We start from the raw sequence: 27,064 nt of genomic DNA on the forward strand, positions 1-27,064 counted from the left end.
GTCATGAAGAGCACGACCGCCCGCATGTCATCCCCGCACTCCCCACTCATCAGTCAACCATGCTCCAACGGCCGCCTCGGCACATATATGCAAAACAGATGGAATCAGCCTTCTCCGCACTTTTCCCCCAATTTCCATGTCTTTCACAAACTATAGGCCCCCGAAAAAACAGGAATCCACAACCTTGCAGCTCCACGACCCAGATTTCTTAGCTCCCGAGTCTGGAAATGATCTGAAACTAATTGCCAAGAGTGAGGTGCAAATCCATTTGAAACGATTATGTCAAAGCATTATTCTGTGTTTAAAAGGACAAGCAGCAAAAAAAAAAAAAAAAAAAAAAAACACACAAAACAAGATGGCACAGCGCATCTTGAGAGGAAGAAGAGGAGTGATGTACGAAGAACAGAGAGGTATATAGGGGTGGCGGCTGAGAAAAGTTTTTTCCCGTGATTTATGCCCCTTTTGCTGACTGGGATATGAATCTGGGATGATGCTCCGGAGAGCGGCACTCCAGATAATGTTAGCCCATTTAAAAAGAGCAGATTTGTGTAGTCTATCAGGGTCGCTGAGTATTTTTTTTTTTTCCCTGTGTCCCTCCTCCTCCTGCCCTCCATAGTGAGAAATTGGTTGTTATCATAGATCACAGATACTGCTCAAACCTCTTATGAAAGATGAATTAATTTCACTAATGCTTTAATGCAACGCTCTCATGAGGGAGGCAGACTGGTGATAACCCCTGCCTCGTCCCTGCTTCCTCCTCCTGTGATTTATGCCCTCTTTTAGTAGATGAAACTGCCTACATTTGCCATCCATCTGAGGCTTTGAGAAATCCTATTACATGGGGATCTTGGACTGAACAGCGTTCCACACACAGTCCCAAACCAGTTGCTCGGGTCTCAGCTTGTTCAGGTCACACCGTCTCAGGCTTATCATGATATTGGAGTGACAGATTTGGAAAGGGACTCTTACCAGACAGACCAGGAGGGCAGCTTCTGTATCTTTGTTAACATGCTCATAACTGATGTTCACTTCAAATGAAATGTTTTATTAGGTTAGATTAGATATTTTATAATTTATAAACTACTTTTTATTTGTTGGAAGAAGTCTGCTGTTAGAAGTTATAAAGTGATAGCAGACAGATGACTTGGCTGGTGGGAAAAAGATGTTTGTTTCTCTGCATCTGTCTTACCTTTTATAGGTATCAGTAAAGTGTCATTGGGCTCGATGTTGATGACATCATGCTATGACAATATTCAGTGTGTATGCACATATAAACATTTTGAAAAAATGAAACAAAACTGGTCAACTTCTGAACTGAAAAATGTAAAATTCCCCATTTGAAATAAAATTGAACTTTTCCAGGATCATAAAACTAAGCTATATTACAGTCCTATTATATTAACTAAACATGCGCCGTAGAATAAATATTTAGTGTGCTCGGAAAGACTGCTTGTGTTGGTGAATGTCCCAAAAAAATTTCTGATGAACATTCTGTTCTTTTTCTCATCTACTGCCATCACTGGTACTCCTCTGTGGTGGAATTAAACAAATGCAAAACACAGCTGAAGTCTCACAAGATATGATATCCTGTGAGACTTCATCAAATCTTGCGGTATATTAGGGCATCTGCACATTGATGGTTTCAACTCTGGGTTTCTTATAGAAACCTATGGATGTAAAGTTTGTATACACAACTGTATTTAAAACATTGACTTAATGTGTGTAAGTGTAGTCTAGGCTTTACAAGATCAAGATTTTTGGGGTCCGATCAGCGAGTTTAAAAAAACCTATCACCGGTCCGATCACAAGATGGAGAAATGTGTCTGTTTAAATGACTTGTTCATTTTCTGTATATACTTGTGTACTGTATAGTGTATAGTATCTTCAAAAGTATTCTCTATTCTGGTCATGTATCCTAATCATTCAGGTCAAACCAAGATGACAACATGAGAGAAATAATGGGTGCTAACTTACTGTAATTAAATTACTTTATTGAAATTAAATTACTTAACAAACTCTGAAACTGTAGAGCATGATTCGACATAACGTCGGCATGTTAACGTACAACCGTTAGTGCTAGCACTAGCTTGCTAGACTACATAAAGTTTTGTTGCCTGCTTATGAGCCGTATCAAATTAAAAGTATGTCAACATACCTCAAGCAATCCTTGAATTAAAGTCCTCCCCAGAGCAACGGTGACCACCAGCACACATTTTTCTCCAATTTTGTTCTTATAATACACACGACGCTATCCATTATTGTTGTCGTCGCCATGGTAACGAGTGTATCCGGTCGTCTTTGAGTTGACAAGATAAAGCCCAGTGATCGTAAAAGACGGGATGCGGTGGTATCGGAATACAAGATTGTATTGCAGTAGTCTACCATAGTGCTATCGTGAAAGACCAAATTTGTCTTGGAGTCTGAGCCACGGATTACGTGTTGTTTGTCTCAGACTTGTTGTCTGTCCCACACCCAGTGGCGGAGCTAGACGTTTATCCTTGGGGTGGACAGACAATGACAATGAATTTGTTTCTTGACCAATGAATTGCAATCAGCCTCTAAATGTTGCAATGTACATACTAAGCACACAGATGTTTGTGCGCATAAATTAAAGTTTATTAACAATGTTTACAATACAATGTACACAAAAACACAACTGCAACAATTTTTCAATAATCACAGAGTAACCCACTCACATAGTTATCCTCTCACACACACACAAAATTACCCACTTCTTGGTACTCACGCATACACACGAGTTATTCACTCACACTCTCTGTCCACCTTACCGTTGCCTGACTTGATTTTCTTTAAGAAGAAGTTATGTATGTTGTCCCCCTGTCTTCTCATTTCTCAACAGACCCTTTGAAAAAAAGGCCAGTTTTGTTACTCTTAGCATCACTTACAATGTTAACTACTTTCCGTACCTATATATATATATATATATATATATATATATATATATATATATATATATATATATATATATATATATATATATATATATATATAAAATTTATGAATTGAATTACAGGTAGGCTATACCGATTGATACTGGTGAAATTTCAGAAATCAAACTGAACTATAAAGGCAGAATTCAATTACAGTATGTATGCTTTTTAAACAAGTTCCACTTGTGATGCTCATTAACAGCACTTTTGTGATGCCCCAACTCCTGAAGTTTTCTTTGAAAGCACTCCACTAGTTTGTCCTAAAAGTGTTTTTAGCTAGCCTGTTGTGCAGTACATTATGCATGGAATAAGATGCTCCATAGAAGAGAAAAAAATGCAATAGCAACACTTTTTACACGATAGCAGTGTCAGTTTTTAAACATTTAAACAAACATATCTGTAGACCAACAGTTTAGAGACATAACAAAGGGCAAAACGTGAAGGATAATCCCGCAGTCGCCTTCCCGTTATATTTCATGTAAGCCAACAGAGCATGAAACAGCTAGCTGGCTAATTGCCTGCTAGTTTCATCCCTCTAAAATCATTGGAGAAACACGTCAATATAAGCAGCAACCCGAATTAAATGTACACGTTAATGTGGAGTGGCTGTTGGAAGCTGACACTGGTCATCTGGAGACGCCATGAGATGTAACTTGTCCATGTGCCCGTGTTTGTGTGTGCCAGCCGGGGAGAGAGACTGTCACACTGCAGTGGCTGCTTATTGAAACACTGCATAGCTTTCGTTTTTCCCGCCATGAGCTGTAACGTAATGTTAACTTTAGCTTTATACCCGTGGCTTCTAGCAAAATTATCTCCTATCTGAACACAAAAGTGATTTTAAACGATGACTCATTAGGACACCACCGTAAAACTTACTTTAGGATGAGGTCGTGATGTAGACTGGCTCTGGGGCAAATCCTCTTCTATTTAGATTCTTCTTCTATTAATAAATGTGGATTACAACTCCTTTTGGTACATAGCGCCGACTACTGTACAGGAGGGACTTAGCAGTCAAAAGACGTCACTGATTTCAAAATGCAAAAGGCTCCTTTCAACAAGACTTGTGGTGCTGTCAATCATCTGGGGGGAGGCACCTGGGGGGTCCAATCAGATTTCAGGGGGGTCCAGTGCTACCCTGGCCTCCCCTCTGGCTCCGCCCCTGCCCACACTGCCGACATGTTTTAGACAAGTTATTGGCAGTCAGATACTTACAGTGCTACGTCAAAAGACATGCAACAAGGCTAAAAATATACTAGCTTTTGGATTCAAATATATTGTACACGATGGCGACGCGGAGGAAATGTCTTTTGCAGAGCCGATCAATGACGTCATTGATCGGTGAATTGTGATATTAAAGCCGATCAGCATAAAATGCTAATTTTCGTCCGATACCGATTAAACTGATCAGATCGGAGTAAAGTCTAGTGTAGTAATTTACTATATTATTTCCGTCCATCCAGCCATCCATTTTCTATACGGCTCTTATCCCGTTGAGGGCCACGGGAATTTGGACCCTATCCCAGCAGACTTCATGGCACAAGGACATATGGAGAAAATAACCATTCGCACTCACATTCATACCTTCACAAAGTGGGAACTGAAGCCATGCTGCCTACACCAAAGTGAGGCGAGTGTAACACGATACCTTCAAGTGACCCCACTCATTTCAGTGAGTTCAACAGTACACATGGTTCATGATGAACAAATTCATAGCTGAATTTGGTCTGATGTCTTCTCTGTCTACATTTAATTGTAATTTAATATTCTATAAATGAATTACATTTGAAATTCCTGCTCATGGCCATTTATTATAATTTGTAGTGTAATGTGAGATTAATTAAAATATTCATGAAAAAGCTTGCAAATATCTTTTGAAAGGTTGCCATAATGGATTTGGTGTCTTGTTGTCTTGCGTTGTTTTCACCCCCGACTGAGCATTAATATATTTATGTCATTGCTGCAGTAATACATGCCTCCACAAACCATTGCATCATACGGATTTGTCATCGCCCAGTATAAATAAAGTATATGACCAAAACCTTAATGTGCTCTTGCTATTGATTGTTTTACACAGGAGCAGAAAAAAAATGAAAAGCAAGAAAATAGCCGAGAGGTGGTAGATCAACTCCCATAAGCATTTGTATTTGTTGTTCACGGCATTAGCATGTCCATAAAAGCATGGAATTGATTCCATATACCCCTCTAGTCCCCTCTGTAATACGCAGTGACATAGAGACACGATGCCTCTGAAGTGAGTTTTCCGCATGTGGCTCTCTGCTAACAGTCCATGACACATACAGTACTCTAGATGTTTGCTGTCATACGTTAAGATGAAGTCGTTTAAACTGGCTTTTGGCTGTGTGTGTGTGTGTGTATATATATATGTATATATATATATATATATATATATATATAAAACTATATAACAGTTTTATGTGTTAGAGTTAAGGTAACTGTGTCACAGACTTTATACCGATCTCATCGGCCTGATCGGTATCGGCCGATAATTAGCACTTTATGCTGATCAGTTTTAATTTCATAATTCACCGATCCGATCAATGCTCTGCAAAAGACATTTACTCCGCGTCGGCATCGTGTACAGTATATTTTAAGCCAAAAGCTAGTTTATTTTTAGCCTTGTCGCATGTCTTTTGATGTCGTACTGTAAATATCTGACGGCCAATGAAGTTATTTAAAAAAAAAAAAAAAAACATGTCGGCGGTGTGGGACAGACAACATGTCTGAGACCGAGAACACGTAATGCCCGGATCAAACTACAAAACAAATTTGTTCTTTAACGATTGCACTGTCAGACTACTGCAATAAAATCTTGTATTCCGATACCACCGCATCCCATTTTTTACGATCATTGTGCTTTATCTAGTCAACTTAAATGCGACCGGATACACTCGTTACCGTGGCGCCGACAACAAGAGTGGAGCGCGCCGACTTTATATTATAAGGACAAAATGGGGAAAAACGTGTGTTGGTGGTCACCGGTGCTCAGGACAGGAGAGGACGTTCGTTTAAGGCTTGCTTGAGGTATGTTCACATGCTTTTAATACGATACGGCTCAAAAGCAGGCAGTAAAATGTTCTGTAGGCTAGCACTACTGCTAGCACGAACGGTTGGACGTAAACATGCCGCTGTTCTGTCGAATCATGCTCTAAAGTTTCGGTGTCGGTGATACACTGATACACAAGGTAGGACCAATGACTGCCAGTCGGGAAACGTGAGGGGGTGGCATTGGGGTATTGAGGCATAGTGACAGACTGAACAAATGAATGGTCTTGTATTAGATGGCAGGAAGTTTATAAAGTAATTAATGTATCCACTTTTTGTGACATTTTTGTTTGTTGGTGTGCTGTGAGATTTTTCAATTGTAAATTGATAAAGCCCAGTGATCGTAAAAGACGGGATGCGGTGGTATCGGAATACAAGATTTTATTGCAGTAGTCTGACAGTGCAATCGTGAAACACCAAATTTGTCATGTCGTCTGATCCAGGCATTATGTGGTGTCTGTCTCAAACGTGTTGTCTGTCCCACACCGTGACGTTTTTTTTTTTTTTTTTTTAAATAACTTTATAAGTGGTCAGATATTTACAGTACTACATCAAAAGACACGCGACATGGCTAAAAATAAACTAGCTTTTGGCTTAAAATATACTGTACACGATGCCGACGCGGAGTAAATGTCTTTTGCGGAGCATTGATCGGATCGGTGAATTATGAAATTAAAACTGATCAGCATAAAGTGCTAATTATCGGCCGATACCGATCAGGCCGATGAGATCGGTATAAAGTCTGTGACACAGTTACCTTAACTCTAACACATAAAACTGTTCCGGCATAAAAGGGATACAGATCCTCCTTTCTGCTTGACCAAACAGCTGAACGGGACTAGAAAGAAAAAGCACACACCACCTCCCTCCATTTAAAATGCCTCTGATTAACCCCAAATTAAGTTCAGCAATTCTAGTAGGCGTTTGTAGTTACATCTTACAGCAGAAGCAATGGTCAGAAGTGAGTTTCCACCGAATCAGCGGGCTCGCATTGTTCAAAGGTATCAATCAGCAGAGCGATGCAAAAGAATTTTCAAGGCAATAAATCTACTATGGAAGAGAATAAAGACATGGATCATCCAGTGGAGACAATGTGGCACAACTGTGACGTTACCAAAAACTGGACAGCCCTCCAAAACTGATGAATAGGCAAGAAGAAAACTTTTCAGTCTAAAGGCTTCTTTATACTCGCACGGACGGCAACCACGCTGACGTCATTGCGGCTCTCTGGCACGTAGTTTGCCTTTATATTCGAGCGCCACCCACGTGCGCAGTTTTGAAAGTGTGCTTTAGTTCACCTCCAAGTTGAAGGTGTCGCTACTGCTGGTATTGGCTACGACACCATAGGGTGGAGTTTCGTCTGCATTTTTTGGGCCACTTCCGGTAGCCGTTACTTTCCTTTCAGTAACAAGGAACAAAGCAACAACAATGGTGACTAGAACAGTGTCTGCTAGAACAAATGGATCTAGATGACCAGATGATACGTTTAATTATGCTGCAAAATAGATAGAGAAGGCGGCGGCGTAGATGGTATGTAGAACCAAGGGGCACGCTGAGTACGTCATCACAGCATGTGACCAAAACGGACCAATCACGAGAGATGATCTCTGCGGCGTTCGACGCGCAGCAACTATTTTTGGCGTGTGCACGGCAAGCTACGCAGATGGGCCGCGCGGGGCAATTCGTCGGTCAGGTGATGCAATGCCGACGTTGTCGGCCGCGCGACCGCGGGAGTATAAAGAGGCCTTAAGAGGCTGACAGCAACATTGAAGGAGTTTCTGGTAAATACTGGCAGTTTAGTATACGTGACAACATTCTCTCATCTTTTTCATATGTCTGGGAAATGGGGTAGGGTGGCAAGACAGAAGTCTTAACTTTCAAAAAAAACATCCAAGCACACACTTGAAATCACCCAAATGTAGGAAAATGTGTTATGATCTGAAGAAACCAAAATGCAACTTTTTTTCATGTAATTCCAAGTTTGGTGTAAACACAACGCTGCTCATCACCGAAAAAACAAAGTGAAGCATGGTGGTGGCAGTAGCATGTTTTGGGACTGTTTTTCTTCAGCTCGAACTTGGGCCTTAGTTAATGTTGAGGGAATTATGAACTATTCCACGGTTAGCAGAAAGCTATAGTTGAAGTTCATCATTCAGCATGACAATGACCAAAAGCGCCCATCCAAATCAACAAAACAATGGCTTAAACAGAAGATTCAAATTTTGAAAGGCACAGCCAGAGTCCAGACCTAAATCCAATCGAACATCTATTGGGTGATCTGAAAATGGCTGTCCACAAGAGATGTCCTTGCAATATGGTCGAGTTGGAGCATTTTTGCTAAGAAGAGTGGTCAAATATTGCTACTGATTAACTCCTACCCAAAAAGAGTGCTGTAATAAACGCCAAAGATGCAGCAACAACATTTTAGTTAGCTGGTGTGTATATATACGCAACAAAGTTTTTATTTCACTTTATACATGGAGAGAGAGAGAGAGAGAGAGAGAGAGAAAGAGAAAGCAAAAGAAAGAGAGAGAGAGAGAGAAAGACAGAAGAGAGAGTGAGATAATGTTATATACAGTCGAAACTGTATACACTGAAATGTGTTTACGAGCGACCCAGTTTACGAACAGTTCGGTTTATGAATATTTTTGAAGTTGCCTATAATTAGCACTAATTTTCGGTTTGTGAACATTCTTAGCATGGCCGCAAAAGGCTCAGAACCTTATGTTGTTGTAGTTTGTTTCACATCATCATTGGTTATGTGCTTCAGGTATCTTTTTTGTTTTTGGTTTGTTTGTTTTTTTTGCCTATAAGGGCTGCCATATCCCACAATGCAGCAGAAAGGCTGCAATGTATCGTGAGAGGTGGTGGCCATTTTGGGCAAGCAGTAACCACAGTGAACATAAACATTACTGTATTTACTGTTATTTGCCACCGAACCATCAACTCTGTTCCCACCTATTTCTAAATTGCACAGTATTTATTTTAAAACATGCAACAATCAAATTAAGGTAAATATAGCAGTATTCTGCGACTGAAACAGATTAATTGCATTTCCATTAATTTCAATGCAAATGATGATGATGGGTCGGGACCCAAAAGTGGATCCCAGATCCATTTTGGGTGGGTTGTGGACAGATAGTAAAAAATGAAATGATGATGAAAAATGACATGTTCATATTTTTATATATATATATATATATATATATATATATATATATAAAATGTTGGAATTCAAACCACCCTGGTACATGATGCCATGTGAGACATCAGCATGTTGCACATTACCTCGGTGTACCTCTTGAGACTCGAGACCAAGGATTAAAGGCCTTTCTCCACAAACACATGCAGTGTAATGCGCCATCAATGTACCCATTCATTGTATATGTGTTGCCAAGGCGCACTGACAGAAGTGAGGGCAAGGTTTTGCAATGCCACCTAGATTGAGAAATCTTCAATTTGGGCGCATCCAATAGGAGAGTTGATGGCGGAGTGATTTCAGAAGTAAAATAGCAAGTTGTTTTTGGCAGTGTTGTAGGCTACAGTTAAAAAAAAAAAAAACATGGAGAAACTTGAAGAAGGCTTAAGTATACCTCGAAGTGGTCTCCAAATACTATACCTGTATCTCTGGAAAGACCCGAAACACCTTGATATCCTGATGTGGCTTTATCATTGGCTGATCCCATTCCCCTTTTCTTGCTGCCACTCATCATCTCCTCTTCCTCAGTAAAAGTAGAGCCAGTGCCTTTCATTATAACGGTGACAGATCCATATTGCTGAATTGCAGCCTAATTCACGTCCAAACAAATGGTCAAAGGCACCGTGCTACTTCCTGATTCGTCGCTTAGCAACCAGCGGTGAATGCCGCACAAAACAAGCGCAGTGTGGAAGCCCCTTAGCACTTTATTTAGAATTAATTTTTTTGCAACATATATTCTAAAGGACAGACAACTCATAACAAGGGCCGTTAAGAAAAGAGTAATATGTGGACTATACTGTTCACTAGGGCGGCACAGTGGCCGACTGGTTAGCACATCTGACTCACAGTTCTGAGGGTCCAAATCTGGCCTCGACTGTGTGGCGTTTCCATGTTCTCCCCGTGTCAGTGTGGGTTTTCTCCGGGTATTTCCGTTTCCTCCCACATCCCAAAAACCTGCATGGTAGGTTAATTGAAGACCGTAGGTGTGAATGTGAGTGCGAATGGTTGTTTGTTTATATGCATCCTGCGATTGGGTGGCGAACAATGCAAATCAGTCGCCTTTTGGCGAAATTAGCCGTTTTCAACTCAAAATAGGCCATTTACGTGAATCGTATAGATCTGATAAGTTTTTTGGGGGGGAGGAGAGAGATCCATTCCACACATCCACCATCCACACCATTTCGTGCGCGAGACCACAAACTTGACTTCCGCATTGGGCGCTGTTTCAATTTAAGCGCTAGTGACGTTTAAGTCTAGTTCACTAATCGAACGACACAAGAAAGTCTTCCATTGGGCTTTCTGGACATGGGTATTAACAGGAGATAAGCCTTCCCCGCTGATCGTCGTGCGTACGTGGCAGCCATGTTGGGAACGTTGTCGTTACCATGAAGGCAACGGAGCGCTACTCTTTACATTTAGACGAACAAAAACAACAGCTTTGAAGTTGCAATAGTGAAAAATGAAGTGAAACAGACAATGATTTTAGTCAGTTCTTTTCCAGAATAAGAGTGCTTAAAGAGGAGGATGGTATTCATGTGACACAGCTTCAAGCAGGCATTGGATGCAGGCGGAGATGTGCCTGGCTAAAGTTGGAGACCAAAACAAAAAAGCAAAGGAATGAGACAGATTTAATTATAATCTTAAATTTGTACATCAACATGTACTTGCGCGGTGTAGATAAATGTTTGTCTTTGTGAAGAAAAAAATCTTCCAGATTGCTTAATTTATCTTAAAATCAAAAAAGGTCTCTTCGGGGGCTCGGGGAATCTCCCCAGACCCCCCAATAAAAATGTTGTTTTTTTTCACCTTTTTCATGCCTTTGGTGTTTGCATGTCTGGTACCCCGCCTCTCGCCCAAACATAGCTGGGATAGGCACCAGCACGCCTGCGAACATAGTGGGGATAAGTGGTACGTAAAATGGATGGATGGATGGATGGATAGATGGATAATGTTCACTATATTGAAAGAAATAACACTCCAGTGGTGTCTTAGTACTTTTGTCCAGCCGGGAGTATTTCAGTAACGTAGATGGTGTGTCTTTGAACCAGAAGATTACCATTGGTAGCCACATGCAAGTATTTTTTTTTTTTTTTTTTTTTTTTTAAATGGACGCTTCTGTTTTGTCTTTCTTAATCGGACAGCCATTTGGTTTTGACCAGCATTTTATAAAAACAAATATTATTATTATTATTTTTTACTTTTTATAAAGTTTTGTCTTATAAAGATTTGATGGCCACCGAAACAGATTATTTCAATTCTAATTTAAATTTTAACTTGAACAAATTCCAGTGTCAGAGAATAGGTTCTGTTCCCCTTTGGGGTTCCACTGTATTTATTATATAATCCATTATAATCACCATCCTGTGTTGAGTCCTTATCTTGCTATGTCTCTATTCTAACATACATGCACATGTTCCTGACCACTCCTGTGGATACTGATGAGACCCTTTATTTGATTGGTTGGGCTGGGTGATGGAATAAAGATAAATGTTCCTGTCTAGTGGGGCCTCAAATCAATCAGTATTTGGGCGTATTACTTATTAATCACACTGCATTTCCGGCATCGGGCTTTTGTGTACCCACACTCCTGTTCCCCCACTGCATACCTCACCTGCTTCATATAATCGTCAGACTTTGAGCTGAAAAATAGGATCAAAAAATCAAACTGGGTGGTCTAGTAAAAGGTGAAAGATTTTTTAGGAAAGGAGAATCTTTGCATCCTGTTTGTGTCATGTTTAGCCATCACAATTGGGGATATTTGAGATTGAGATTCTCTACTACACGACTAGACCCCAAGAAAGTATTTTTTTTTTCTTTTTTAGTTTTTCTCAAACTGACTTTGTCTTGTTCGTGTGTGTATGCATGTGTGCGTGTGTTCCAGTCAGCTGGTATATGTGTTGCTCAACACTTCTGAATGTGACCCGCCGTGTAGCCACCGTTCATCACTGTCATGGCCAGAGACGCCATCACTGACCTGTGGTGGGTCAGCCAATGTCACCTCAATCCTTGCGACCTTTTACCATTGCCCTTTGACTTCCACCCTCATCCCCGCCCAGTGACTCTTCACAGCCACTAAATCTGATTTATGATATGATTACATGTCACTTATCTGTTTAATCCTAATGTGTCTCCTGTTTTGAAAAAGTGACACCATATTGTCAAAAGTTTATCTTTTTAAAGATTTATTTGTGTGTGTGGAGTTTAGATGAGCCTGGACATTATATGTCATCATCTCTGCTTCAATGTCAGGAACAAAATTATGACGTCATCGTGTCAAGCAACATAGGGAGACACTTTTCTTCCTCTGACTTTGATTGATTTCATGAGATTATCATATTAACTGAATTACTGCTAAAACAAAAATTGCCAAATGTGTAAAGAAAAAATAGAATATATGTGTGGGTGTTGGTGTGTGTGTGTGTGTGTGCTTGTGTGTGTGTGTGTGTGTTGGTGTTTATAAGCAAGCGATGAAGCAGAGGGCCGATCAGTCATACGTAGAGCAAATGGGGCAATCTGGGGCCAGGTGTCAGGAAAGTGATTGATTTTAATGTTGTGATTGCAGTTAATGGCTCTTTAAATTAAATCGAGATTAAACGTCTCTGGCTGCAGTCAGTGCTTGTGTGGGCGCTGAGCACGACCACCCCCAGCATCACTTTTCATCTTGTCCCTCGTCGTCCTCGCCACTCAGACTTTCTTTCCTCAACTTTACCTGAGGAGGTCGCAGTGGAAAGCATGCATCGTGCAATAGACTACAACGCGTTGGGTGCAAATGGATATAGGTGTTTGCAGTCTTTTTTTTTTTTTTTTTGAATAAGCATGTCATATTGTGTTTTCAAGTGCAATATCCATCATTCACATGTATCCAATTCCATTTGCTGCTTTTATGTCACAATATTTGGACGGCAACTCATAATTGGGCCCATACATCCTCTTAAGGCAGTATGGATTAATTCAAGTATCCTAATGTAATTCAATTTGATACAGTTAATCTTGTTCTAATACAGATTGAAGGAGGTGAGGTGCAATCAAATACCTCTTAGCCCTTTAATGTGAAGCTGCTTTTTTTTTTTTTTTTTTTAATAAATGAAATTAGTCCATTTGTGATTGTGACCTGGCCCGTAATTAGTTTATTCATCACTACAATTAACTCCCCATTAGGAGTATCAGAGAGAGTTGCACAGTAAATGAGAGGCTGCGGAAAAGAGACTTATTTATCCATTCAAGAATTAGAACACTTACAGCATCAATTTGTCCCTCATTTAATAACCAGCTTCATGGTGAATCATGTGGTGTTTGAGGAAGATCTTTAGACTTGTGATTGGATAATTAACTCAAGACTAGTGGGACCTGATCAAACAGCTGTTGTATACCAGATGTCCACACTCTGTATCTGACCTGTTTTTCCATCATTGATCAATGTGCTTATTGTGTTCCGAAAATAGTAAGTGTACATGCGTTTTATCAGTTAATCGTGTTGTCACTACTGACATCTGAGTTGAAGATTTGTTGCATTTAGCAAAAAAAAAACCCAAAAAAAGTAAAGAAAAATAAATTCCAGTCGTAGCATGGAAGTAACCTACCTTTCAGGAGTTGCTTTTAGATTTCAAAATATCAACACTTATGCATTTATGTAACCGGAAGTATCATTGTATTGACGTGACCCACATTTTATGTGCAAAAATGTAGTTTACAAAGCAACCTTTTTTCATAATACAATTATTATTTTAAGATAGGGTATTTGAAATAATGCAGCTATCATTTATGAGTGCCTGAGTCTGTGGAGTGGTATATTGTTTGTAATTTATATAGACGGGGCTCTACACTAACTTTTCTACTGGTAGCACTGGTGTGACCAACTTTCTCAGTTGGTTGCACCAGCACGTGATTTGGTTCCACCCTTTTTTTAGGGGGGTACACCATGACCATGCATGCTGTTGAATAGTTCTCATTGGCATAGACAACCATAGTTTCATGTGAGGTAAAAGATTGAAAGTAAATTGAGTTATATTTGCAAAATACAGCCAGTAAAATAATTACTTAACACGTCACGATTTTTCTCGTTATGTATATTTCCCAAGGTGTTATTGACATGAAAATTTCATCAGATGATGGGAAAAAACCCAAGTAATCCATACATAAAAAGAAAGTAAAACAAATAAGATCAGAAATTAAGTTGTGTGTTATACTGTGAAATGACATAGGGGAAAAGTATTGAACACGTCAACTGGTATTTATTTAATACTTTGTAAAAAAATCTTTGTTTGCAATGACAGCTTCAAGATGCCTCCTGTGCAGAGAAACTAGTCGACCGCATTGCTCTGGTGTGATTTTGGCCCATTCCTCCACAAAGGCAGTCTTCCAATCTTGAAGGTTCTGTGGGTTTTTATATGGACTTTGAGTTTCAGTTCTTTCCATCGATTTTCGATTGGATTCAAGTCAGGTGATTGGCTGGGCCATTCTCGCAGCTTCATTTTTTTTCTTTGAAACCAATTGAAAGTTTCTTTGGCAGTATGTTTTGGATCATTATCCTGCAGAAATATTCACCCTTGTCTCACTTTCATCATCCTCATAGACGGCAGCAGACTTTTGTCAAGAATGTCTCGGTAAATTAGCCCATTCATCCTTCCTTCAATAATGTGAAGTTTACCAGTACCTTATGCTGAAAATCAACCCCACACCATCATGTTTCCACCTCTGAACTTCACTGTTGGTACGTGGTTTTTAGGGTGATGTGCAGTGCCATTTCTCCTCCAAATGTGGTGTGCATTATGGCATCCAACCAGTTAAATTTTGCTCTCATCCGACCAGACTATATTCTCCAAGTATTTAACTGGCTTGTCCAAATGTTGTTCATCCAACTTTAAACGACCTTTGACAAGCTTTTTTTTCCAACAATGAGGTCTTGCGTGGGGAGCGTGCATACAGGTCATGGCAGCGGAGTACATTAACTCACTGTTATCCTTGTGACAACATTACCTGCTAATTCCAGGTCTTTTTTAAGCTCTCCGCAGGTGGCTGTTGGACAACTCTTCTGATTATTCTTTGCACTCCTCTGTCAGAAATCTGGTGAGGAGCACCTGATCGATGAAAATTCATAGGGGTATGATTGGCTTTCCACTTACATATTATGGCCCTAACCGTGCTCACTGGAACGTTTAGAAGCTTAGATGTCCGCCTGTAACCAATGCCATCATTATATTTTGCAACAATTAGTTTGCGATGGGTTTGAGACAACTCTCTGCTCTTACCCATCATGAGATGTCTTGACTCACACTTTGGCAATGAGACCTTTTTGTAGGCCATCAATTAGGACTGATCTAGTTGATATTAATTTGCACTGACAAGGGGCTGGATTATTGATAGATTTTAAATGTTGTCTTGGCTCTCCATTCCTTTTTGCACCTCCCTTTCTTCATGTGTTCAATACTTTTCCCTGTGTCATTTAATTTCTGATCTTATTTGTTCTACTTTCTTTGTATGTCTGGATTTTCTTGGGTTGTTCCTAACATCTGGTGAAATCTTCAGGTCAATAGCACCTTTGGAAGAATATTTATTGAGAAAAATGGTGACTTGTTTAATACTTATTTCAGGCGCTGTATTTTAGTATGAATATGAAGGTTGTCTGTATCAAGCAGGGGCTGACTAAACAGGTCACTTCTTTTATATAATTTTAAAAGAAGACATACAAATTCTTAATTATTTTTATTTTTTTTTAAAAAGGCACAGTTTCAAGACTTGATAGTCTAATGTATATACTGTACAGGATGGGGCAGAAAGGAGAGAAGTTTTGGAAAAACTGAAAACAATAAATGGTAGCTCCAAACAAATTGTATTGGCATCAATGTTTTGTATTGAAATAGCATTTGACACAATCAAGTGTGGAAAACTGCATTCATCATATGGTGTCCGTTTTCATTGATGCATTTCTGAAGGTGTCGATGGGAAGCTGACTTTCACTCTCTTCAACATTGCTTTGTTGGTTTGGGTGACTTCCACGCGAATAGCTTCCTTCAACTCGTCCAGTGTACGGGTTGTATGCGTATACACATGTGCCTTGAGGTGTCCTCACCAAAAAACAATCACATGGACAAATCAGGGGGCCAAGGAGCATCAGGAAACCTGGAAATGAGATGGTCACTGAAAAGAGGCTAAAGAATGGCCATTGATGCTCTGGATGTGTGGGCCGTCGCCCCATCCTACTGAAACCACACACGTTGGATAGGCATGTGTCTTTGCTGCAATTCAGGCACAAAGAAGTTATTTATGATCTCAATGTAACGCTCGGAGGTCACAGTGACACAGATCAAACTGAGACCAAATCAAGGCAGTAATTTTGGAGAGAATGGAAGCCAACTTCCATCAACGCCTTTAGAAAATGCATCAATGAAAAAGGACACCACGTGATGGATGTTGTTTTCCACACTTGATTGTGTCAAATGCTATTTAAATACAAACACGATGATGTCAATAAAATTTGCTTGCAGCTATCATTTATTATTTTGTGAGTTTTTCCCAAAACATCCATCCTTTCTGCCCCAACCTGTATGTCAAACTGAGGCCCATGGGCCAATTGTGTTGGTGTGTCAGTCGAGACCGACAAGCGCCCCCTCGTTTTCTGTTGCAGTCATTAGCAACTGTGCTAACAGTCTCCTTGGGCACATTTACAGAATAACTGTCATGACAGATTTTAGATTTCAGATCTACAAATTGTCTCTGCTTAAATAAGAACCAAATACCACTGATTTGATTTCTTTTGTATATAATATTGAAGTTTGCTTATTCCATATTCAATTCAGTTTTTTTTTTTCGTATGTTCAGGTTTAACATTACATATCTGGAGAAAAGGGAAAACAGTCAATTTCCAATAAATATTGAGTTTGGCTCTCGACTTTGTCCCATTTACAAAAAAAAAAAAAAAAAAAAATGTTTTTTATTTTAGCCCACTGTCAGTTTGATTTTGACACCCCAGTCTAATGTAAAACTTTTTCAGAACATTTCCAGGAAAGTCAGCAGCATTTATATAACTTATCCAAAAGCCTGAAATGTCTTTGCGCACATTTTATTTTTAGATAGCGAATGATGGTTTTGATCATTACTGTATGTTTAGATGTTCTCGCCATGCCTGCGTGGGTTTTCTCCAGGTACTCCAGTTTCCTTCCACATCTCAAAAACATGCATGGTAGGTTAATTGAAGACTCTAAATTGCCCGTAGGTGTGTCTGTGGGTGCGAATGGTTGTGTGTTTATATGTGCCTTGGCTGGCATCAAGTTCAGAGTGTAGCCTGCCTTTCGCCCAAAGATGCTGGGATAGGCTCCAGCATGCCCACGACCCTAATGAGGATGAGCGGTACAGAAAATGGATGGATGGATGGATGGATGGATGAAACTTGCAACAAGATATTTTTTGCCACATCAGTGATTCTCTAAGTGTGGTGCACGGCCTCCCTTCAGTGGTATGTTAAAGAATCACTGCCTAAGTGCAGTTCAGTTGTATTTCACTTTTAAATTTCAATGCATTTGCGTTTACCCTTTAAGAACTGTTTGTTTTTAAACATGTATTTAGGTTTTATTAGCAATGCATTTTAATTTAAACATGAGTATTTTTTTAATTTTCCTATGTACAAGCGTAGTAGTAAACTGTGCATGATGGTACAGTGGCTTACAATAATATTAAATATACATTTTAGGAATACAACGTCTGTTCTGTTTTTATGAACATTGTGGCCTACTACACTACTCTGTTTTAATGTTGGTCATGATGGTGGTACTTGAAGAGCTAATAGATTTTGTTTTACATGGTATTTGGTGTAAAAAGTATGCTACATGATATTTTTGTGCTTTGCAGTGCAAGTGGTCCAGAAAGGGATTCATCAGAACTCGATGGGCCCTACCTGACTGGTGAGTCTTTTTTTTTTTTTTTTTTTTTTTTTTTTTTGATAGATCGTACAACAATGCATCACATCATTGTTTAACCCTAAGTATTTACAAGTCTATCATTGTGAGTAAAGATGACAATTCAAATATGACCGTCATGTCTGCCACATCACAAAGAAAAGCTCTGTTCGACAGCAGAGGCAAGAGAGTTAGTTACATAGCTGCATCCTATCCGGGCAAGCACGCGGAAATTTGATTAGACATAATCATATTAGTCAAGGAGTTGCATATGACAGATGACACAAAACATTACATGCAATTGAACCTGTGTGGGAGGAATGCAAATGCAAGCTTGAAGTTTGCAAGAGGAGAGGATGGTGGGTGGAAGGGCGGGTCGGGGTGAGTGGTAATCTAATAGAGGTATGACATGGGAACGCGAGAGTTGAAACTGGATGCATTTAATCGCGGTATGATGTCTGACAAGAGCAGCAAGGGCGCAAGAGTGACTGGTTAAGTGATAGATAGAGATAGAGGAGGACATGCATGTATCATTGTGTTTAGGATAGATCTGCAGCGGAAACCCCATGAGATAAGAGCAACTCTTTAATGCAAGCCAATACAGTAGATTGACGATCAGAAGGGATATATTCATCACTATGCATTGACCTATCGCTTCCAGCTTGACATGACAAACTGAGTGAAAGCAGATTATCCCCTTTATTTGTGCCTCTCCTGGTGAGACTTCTTACTAAACGGTGTTAAGCTAGTCTAGTGTTAACTCGTTTTTTTTTTTTCCAGTAGGAAATAATCGAAATTAAAATGACACAAACGTAACACCTTCATAATAGTAACTTTTAAACATTATTAACTGTAACACAAGTGTAAATAGAACCTAACCACTGTAAAATCTGATGTTAGCTGGACAAAAGTATTGGGACATCCCTGCGCTGCATAAATGTAAGAAATATGTACTTGTTCTGGGAGGATTCAGACTAGAAACAAGTGAAATTGTGTTAATAATTATGCCAGTGCAATAAAACAATTACACTTAAAATTTATTGAAATAAGAAAAATATGCTGGCTCTCCTGAAGAAAGAAATGCCTTAAATAAGTGGCGAAATATAGTACTCATTCCAAGCACTATATTAAATAAAATAAACTCTAAACCCATTATGAATTATTTTTGATGGCTTGTTTCTTAATTTGAGTGAAAATATCTTAAAACAAGTCAAATTTAAGCAAGATATTTCTTGCTCGTTCAAGAGTTACCATTATATCTGAATACTAATTGCCGAACCCCATTCGAAAGTTTGGTGGGGTTCAGCCACATTACGAGGTGGGCAGCAGCAATTACGCAGCTGCTGAATTGCCAGATAAGACTTCGCAAATTAGAGTGCATGACCAAAGGCCAATGTTTGCCACACAACCCACAGTCAGGGTTTAATTAAATAAAATGCACACATATCATCTAGGCTTTACGAGATCAGGTATATTAGGGCATCTGTACATCGATGATTTCAACTCTGGATTTCTTATAGAAACCTATGGAGGTAAAGTTTGTGTACACAACTTTATTTAAAACGTCTACTTGTATGTGTAGCCTCGGCTTTACACGATTTTAAGGGCCGATCAACGATCAACGAGTTTAAAAAACCTATCACGAAGACACAAGATGGAGCAATGTGTCTATTTAAATGACTTGTTCATTTACTGCATATAATTGTGTACTGTATACTGAGTATCTTCAAAAGTATTCTCTATTCAGGTCATATATTCTAATCAGTCATGTCAAACCAACATTACAACATGAGAGAAATAATGGGTGAAATAATATATAAATAAATAATAAATAATATTTATTTATATAATAATATATATATATATAATAATAATAATATAATATATATATAATATTATTATATAAATAATAATATAAATAATATTTTTGGCAGAAATTCAGAGGATTTGAAACATATTAAATTAAACAAGGCCTCTATTGATTACTCGATTATAAATATAGTTGTGTATTTATTTGGTAATCAATGAATTGTTGCACCTCTCGTATGGTTGCCATAATAATATGAAGTTCTCTCAAACTGCTTTTGCTTTGTTTGTTTTGTTTCTTTTTAATCCCAGTTGTTTTGACCTGGTAAACATCCACCTTTTCCACGATGCTTCCAATCTGGTGGCCTGGGAGAAGAGCCCTTCGGTCTACTCTGGAACCCGACAGAAGGCACTGCGCTACGTTTTAGACAGGTACACTTAACAGTAGTAACCCTACTTTGGTTTTGCTTATGTCTTTAATCCATATTCATTTTCTTCTGACATCCCAAAGCACTCAGAATTATGTTCAACATGGTTTGATAATAAAGTCCTCTATATAGCTGCTGTCCTCTACCTGGTAGGTTACTTCTCAAATAAATGGCATCAAAATGCACAACATGTCCTCCTGTCACCTCCATTTTGAATAACTATACGTATATGGGTGACATAGTTGAATTATGGGACACATTTTATTTACACCATTCTCTGTTTGATGAAAGAATGGCCCACCTTTTAATGGACAAGGATGTTTTCCTGCATTTTTATTATGCCCTTACGTAAATGGATTTACTGGCATGATGAAGATTCTATTTTGATTGAATCCTCTACTTGTATTATGGTTTTACAGCTGTTTTTTGTATTTTTCTTGTAAATAGATGTAAATAGTTGAGTGTCAGACTCGTAGTTAGGTGGTGGAAGGGACAGAATGAAAATTTCCTTGGCTTAGTGGCATTTTCCACGCTCCCTGCTTTTAAAATCCTCAAGTTTAACCTCGCTGTTACTTCTGGGTCATATCGTTTAATTTAAAACTTCTTTTTATCTGGTCGGGCATCAGGGGTAAGTGGTGTGAAGGAAAGATGGGGAGGTTTTACATGTTTGAGACAGCCTGTTATATAGGCAGCCCAGTATAGGTTGTTGAGGGTACTGCGCCTCAGTCGCTCACTTTGGGGCAACCTGTCGTGCGCAGATCCGGAGAACCCGAATGAGGGGAAGAAAAGCTGGCAGTGCAGAAGGAAGGGAGGAGGAGCACAAAAAGGGTCCTTGCGCTCTGTAAAGGGCAATAAATAATGGGTCGGTCCTTTCACAGAGGCTGCTAACCTTTTGGCAGCCACCAGCAAACTCCATTATCCTCTGCTGATCTGGGAGGACAATGTGCCCGAGCTGGGCTTTGAATGAGGTCCTACCACCAACAGTGTTTCCATTCAGTGACTGGTTGGGAACCATCTTTTTGACTATTGTCCTAAATGTGACTCCCTACCCCCAGAAAGCAGAGCAGGAAAAGGGACAGGGGGAATATCTAAAGCCAATCCCCCCTTCTTCTCCTCTCTCTTCCCTGTCGTGCCTCTCTGAGCTCAAATCTCTCATTGCTGGCTAAGGAGAGAAGGAAAAGGGGGCTGCTGAACACACCAGCACCTGAGCTCCATGAGGAGTCATTACATGAGTCTAACATACAGAAGACAGATCAGTGCTACCGGGCATCAAACCTCAGCTAACACCTTATCTGGGGCCCAGGTTGTATAATGCAGCTTACAGCCCATTGAGAACTGATCTGATAAGCCTTTTCCTCTGTGCCTCTTTTAACTGCTAAATGGTGTTTATCTCCGAAGTGCTTCAAGGCCTCAGGGGAACAATGCTGAGAAGGAACAGCATTATGCCAGCCAGGCCTCAATGTTGAAACACATTAAAAGCACAGCTCTGTAGCTTGTGCTGTTGTTTGGGCCACTTCCACGAGTTTAGCGAAGCTCTTCTCACAACAAGTAGATGCAATAAGAAGCAACTCATTTCCTAAATATTTTTGTATTCACATACTACATATGCAAAATCTAAACATTATGCACTTACTAAATTTCAAATGTATATTTTGAAGGCAGTTATTTTTATTATTGTTTGCCAACAACAGCCATAATATTAAATATGTTTTTGTGTTTGCACTTTCCTAAACTTTACAGACTATTTTTAAAATGAGGCTGTGAAATAATAGTGTGAGATACAAATTTTACTTTTCTTACTAGTTAAAGAAAATGCCTTTTGTGTTTTGGAGTTTGTTTCTTTTTTTCCACGTCTATTCAGAGGGCTCAGCCTTATTCATTGGAGAACAGTTTTACATTACAACTGTGAAATCCAAGCATAAAAGCTCCTTTCGTGGGATGCCATTATTTTCACACAAATATAGTCCATTGTCACAGCGCTGAAGTTAATTTGATCAACATTGGGGACATTTACCGTTTTTGTTCGCTGAAAAGGCTTGTTTCATGCTCATTTTCGGACCATTGAAATGCAGTGATTGGCAGAAAAATAATGTTGCCTTTAACAATTCAAAGCAATTAGTTTCCCATGGGGAGGCAGTGGGCCACACTGGCTACCACACAGCGATGCTTTGTCATTTTATGGACGGTCATCAGTCAACTGTCAGAGTGTCTCAAAGAGCCCTACAACCTAAATGTTTCCCTTTCGGCTTTTCCCAGAACAACAGCCTGAAAGAGCACAGAGAGGCCGGCTAGTCTTCAGCTAATAGACATTTTGAGCAGCAAGAGGGTGGAATGGATAATCACAGGGGGATCCTCTATAAAGCCAAGAGGATTTTTTTTTTTAAATCACTAGTGTTTAGGTGTGTTAATGTATGTGTTATAATAAATATTTTGACATTAATTTTACTACAACTGTATACATTCATTTGTATATTTACACATCAAATAGTTTCCTTAATATGTTCATTTAGAAATCACTGAATAAAAAGCAGACCCTATTTATTTCATTGTTCTATGTTCACACATCTTGTATCGATTTCTTTATTGATTTATATAAATGTGTCTCCAAATATGACTGCATGTGACGGGTTGCACTGTGGGACGACTATTTCCTCATCCTGGGGGGGCCAGAGCTTCTACATTTACACAGACGTACACACACACAACACACACGACACACACACACACACACACAATCACAATGTATTTTCAACACCTTATGAGAAGGTTGGATGTCCAACATTGCTCATTTGTAAATTAGGCTAACTTTACTTAATTACCCAGGGTTGAAGTTTAACATTTCTCAACTTCAGTGACACTATTGCAAATACCGTGCATATATATACAGTGTGTGTGTGTGTGTGTGTTTGTGTGTGTGTGTGTGTCTGTGTCACACACAGTGGGGCAAAAAAGGACTTAGTCAGCCACAGATTGTCCCACTTAAAAAGATGAGAGGCCTGTAATTTTCATCATAGCTATACTTCACCTACGAGAGACAAAATGAGAAAAAAAAAAATCCAGAAAATCACGTTGTCTAATTTTAAAATAATTTATTCGCAAATTATGGAGTAAAATAAGTATTTGGTCACCTACAAACAAGCAAGATTTCTGGGTCTCACAAACCTGTAACTTCTTTAAGAGGCTCCTCTGTCCTCCTTTTTTTTACCTGTATTAATGGCACCTGTTTGAACTCGTTATCAGTGTAAAAGACACCTGTCCACAACCTCAATCAGTCACACTCCCAACTCCACTATGGCCAAGACCAAAGAGATGTCAAAGGATACCAGAAACATAATTGTCGACCTGCACCAGGCTGGGAAGTCTGAATCTGCAATAGGTAAGCAGTTTGGTGTGAAGAAATCAACTTTGGGAGCAATTATTAAAAAATGGAAGACATACAAGACCACTGGTAATCTCCCTCGATCTGGGGCTCCAGGCAAAATCTTACCCCGTGGGGTTAAAATGATCACAAGAACGGTGAGCAAAAATACCAGGACCACATGGGGGGACCTAGTGAATGATCTGCAGAGAGCTGGGACCAAAGTAACAAAGGCTACCATCAGTAACAGACTATGCCGCCAGGGACTCAAATCCTGCCATGCCAGACGTGTCCCCCTGCTTAAGCCAGTACATGTCCAGGCACGTCTGAAGTTTGCTAGAGAGCATTAGGATGATCCAGAAGAGGATTGGGAGACTGTCATATGGTCAGATTAAACCAAAATAGAACCTTTTGGTAAAAACTCTACTTGTCATGTTCAGAGGAGAAAGTATGCTGAATTCCATCCAAAGAACACCATAACTACTGTGAAGCATCGGGGTGGAAACATCATGCTTTGGGGCTTTTTTTCTGCAAAGGGACCAGGACGACTGATCCGTGTAAAGGAAAGAATGAATGGGGCCATGTATCGTAAATGTTTTTGTGAAAACCTCCTTCCATCAGCAAGGGCATTGAAGATGAAACGTGGCTGGGTCTTCCATCATGACAATAATCCCAAACACACTGCCCGGGCAACGAAGGAGTGGCATTTCAAGCATTTCAAGGTCCTGGAGTGGCCTAGCCAATCTCCAGATCTCAACCACATACAAAATCTTTGGAGGGAGTTGAATGTCTGTGTTGCCCAGCGACAGCCCCAAAACATCACTGCTCTAGAGGAGATCTGCATGGAGGAATGGGCCAAAATACCAGCAACAGTGTGTGAAAACCTTGTGAAGACTTTTGACCTCTGTGGTGGTGGCGGACCTCACCACAGGCTCTTGGCGAGGCGAGATCTGCCGCCGTCCCGGCGGCAAGGTCCGCCGCTGGCTGACTCGATTCTGCTAAGGAGCGGAGGTCCTAGCCCAAGCAGGCATCTCCGTCTTCCTCGCCAAGAGCCTGTGGTGAGGTCCGCCACACTCAACCTGTGATTCGAAGTTTTGCTTTTCAATGTATTTTAATCGTCTTATGTCGAGCCTTGTGTAATGCATGAAAAAGTAAACGCCTACAGAGGTCTGTCAACCAATAAGGTCAGACAGTCAGGAAAGACCACCCCCTCAAAGAGTTCCTGGCCGAGGGGCATGAATGAGGGTTTCAAACACCGATCTTTATGTTTTCCCGCTGTGCCGTACTTGGTGGACAAGAAGCAGGCTGGACAAACTCTGTGCTCGCTGAGTTTACGTTGCCGCTTTGGCTGCCGGGAGGTCCGCCGCCGCCACGGGCTCAGCGGTGAGATCCGCTACCGCTTCGGCGACGTGGTCCATAACTGGCTGACTCGGTCCCGCTAAGGAGTGGAGGTCCGAGTCCAAGCGAGCGTGTGCGTCTTCCTCGGGCGAGGTTGAGGAGCGTCAGGGTTCTAAACACCGATCTTTTCGTATTCCTACTGAGCCGCCCTTGGTGAGCAAGGAGCAGATGGGATAAATTCTGTGCTCGCCACTGGCAAAGTCTGCCGCTGGCTGACTCGGTCCCGCTAAGGAACAAAGCTCCGAGCCCAAGTGGGAGTGTGCGTCCTCCTTGGCCAAGCCAGAGAAGACAAACGGCGTGAGGCTGGCCGGCGGGGACACTCTGATGATCCAATCCAGTCAGTCGAGGGGGAAAAAAAAAATAATAAATCCTTCCCTTCACAAATAAATATTTTTAAAATACAGTTTGTTTTTATCTTTTTTTAAGATAACACGTTTACAGATACCAAATACTTCACACTGCTCTATTTAAAAACTGACTAAGAGCTGTCCATGAAATCACATGTTTTTTTATTTTTCGGCTTGTTTGCAATCTCAAGTACAGCACTTTAAATGTGGAAGTTGAGCTTCATCAATGCAAACTTTCACCATGTCAACTCCTGAGTGGTTAATCACTCCAACACTGCCTTGGTTTCAGGCATTCAGAAAATATACAGAGAGATACTTCCATTCCATTGAAAATATTTACATATTTGTATACAATAACTGTGGAATTTCCATCCCGAGTCTCCACCTGTTCTCAAGGCTGCCTTCCAGCATTTTCAGTTGATATAGCTTTAATTGACTTATTTCCTAACCTCTGTGTGACCGTCACAACATCCCACACAGCACCCACTCTCATGTGTAGTGTTATTGGTGGAGTGGGCGTTGCAGAAGAGTTGTGTGGTTTGAACATGGGACGTGGGGAAGGTCTTCTTTGCAGTGTCAAAGGCCCTGTCAGGGCCACCCCTGACCTATTCAGAAAGACGTCACCAAGCACATTCTTCACAATGTTAACATTCTACCAAATTCTCAACATTTACTTATAATGGATGACCGTGCACAGCCCAGCCATTGTGTGCAAAGTTGAATTTGCCGGGCCAAATTATGGTAAGTCATCTTGTCAATATAATCATGACATGGCCCCCAGTTTCACCCTCTTAATCCTATATAGGCTGTCTTTTACGTCCCAGTTTAGCTGTCACTCATGGCATATAATCCTACGAGAAGTCAGTGAGGAATTATGACTGACTGCACTGAGAGAGAGAGAAGGGATTGTGTGCTTGTTTTAATTCGTAGTTCTGTTGGTTCCCTGTCTTGATTTTGCAATATTGGATGTCTTTGTGTCTTGACCACATGCGTTTTTTTTAGCTTCTTTTAAGTGTTTGTCTGAGAGCAGTTTAGATGCAGAGGAAGAGAATAGTAGTGGTTTAAGGAGCCTGGGAGCAGAGTTGTGTGTGTGTGGGGGGGCGGGGGGGGGGGGGCATATTATAAATTAGCGTCTGACCCCTGTCTTTGTGTGGCCCCCAAGGAAGGCCCTATGAAGGCCCCAGCCCAAACCTCAGTGAGAACGGGCTTGTGAAGAGGCTCTTTCAGGAGTGTCACTGCACGATGAATTGGCCAGGAGAAAGCATGTTTATAGACTGTGTAAAGGAGTGTGTCTTTGTGGTAGAATGTCAGTGACACTGTTACAGTTTGCCTGAATGAACTGTGATGACGAGGCTAATGGGGGCCCCGGCAAAGGGTGAGGGTCAGCCAGCGGGGGTTGGAGGGTTTCTCTGGACCCCCCACTCTCAGAGCCTTTTCACACCCAGTAGCTGGAGCTAATGTTGCAATTCTTCGTTCCACACACAAAGGCAGAGGAAAAAAAAGTCAACTTTCACACCAGCGGGTCAGCATGAGTGCTTTAGGAAATGATCATGTAAACAGAATGTTACCTTCTGACCTGTGGCTGATAGCTTAGAACAACAGACAAAACAGCCAAGCTTTGGG

General features: G+C 40.4%; 1 protein-coding gene across 3 annotated transcripts in view; it reads left to right on the plus strand.

The window, feature by feature from the left end:
* LOC133410026 (inositol polyphosphate-5-phosphatase A-like) overlaps positions 1-27,064 on the plus strand; it is a 205,403-nt gene that overhangs the window by 107,751 nt on the left and 70,588 nt on the right. For all 3 annotated transcript variants that reach the window (XM_061690722.1, XM_061690724.1, XM_061690723.1), the window contains exons 8-9: positions 18,058-18,110; positions 20,223-20,342. In XM_061690722.1, the coding sequence (XP_061546706.1) occupies positions 18,058-18,110; positions 20,223-20,342 (173 nt within the window). The remainder of the gene's footprint in view (positions 1-18,057; positions 18,111-20,222; positions 20,343-27,064) is intronic.

Source organism: Phycodurus eques, chromosome 11, assembly GCF_024500275.1.
Source record: "Phycodurus eques isolate BA_2022a chromosome 11, UOR_Pequ_1.1, whole genome shotgun sequence".
In the NCBI taxonomy this organism is placed as follows: Eukaryota; Metazoa; Chordata; class Actinopteri; order Syngnathiformes; family Syngnathidae; genus Phycodurus; species Phycodurus eques.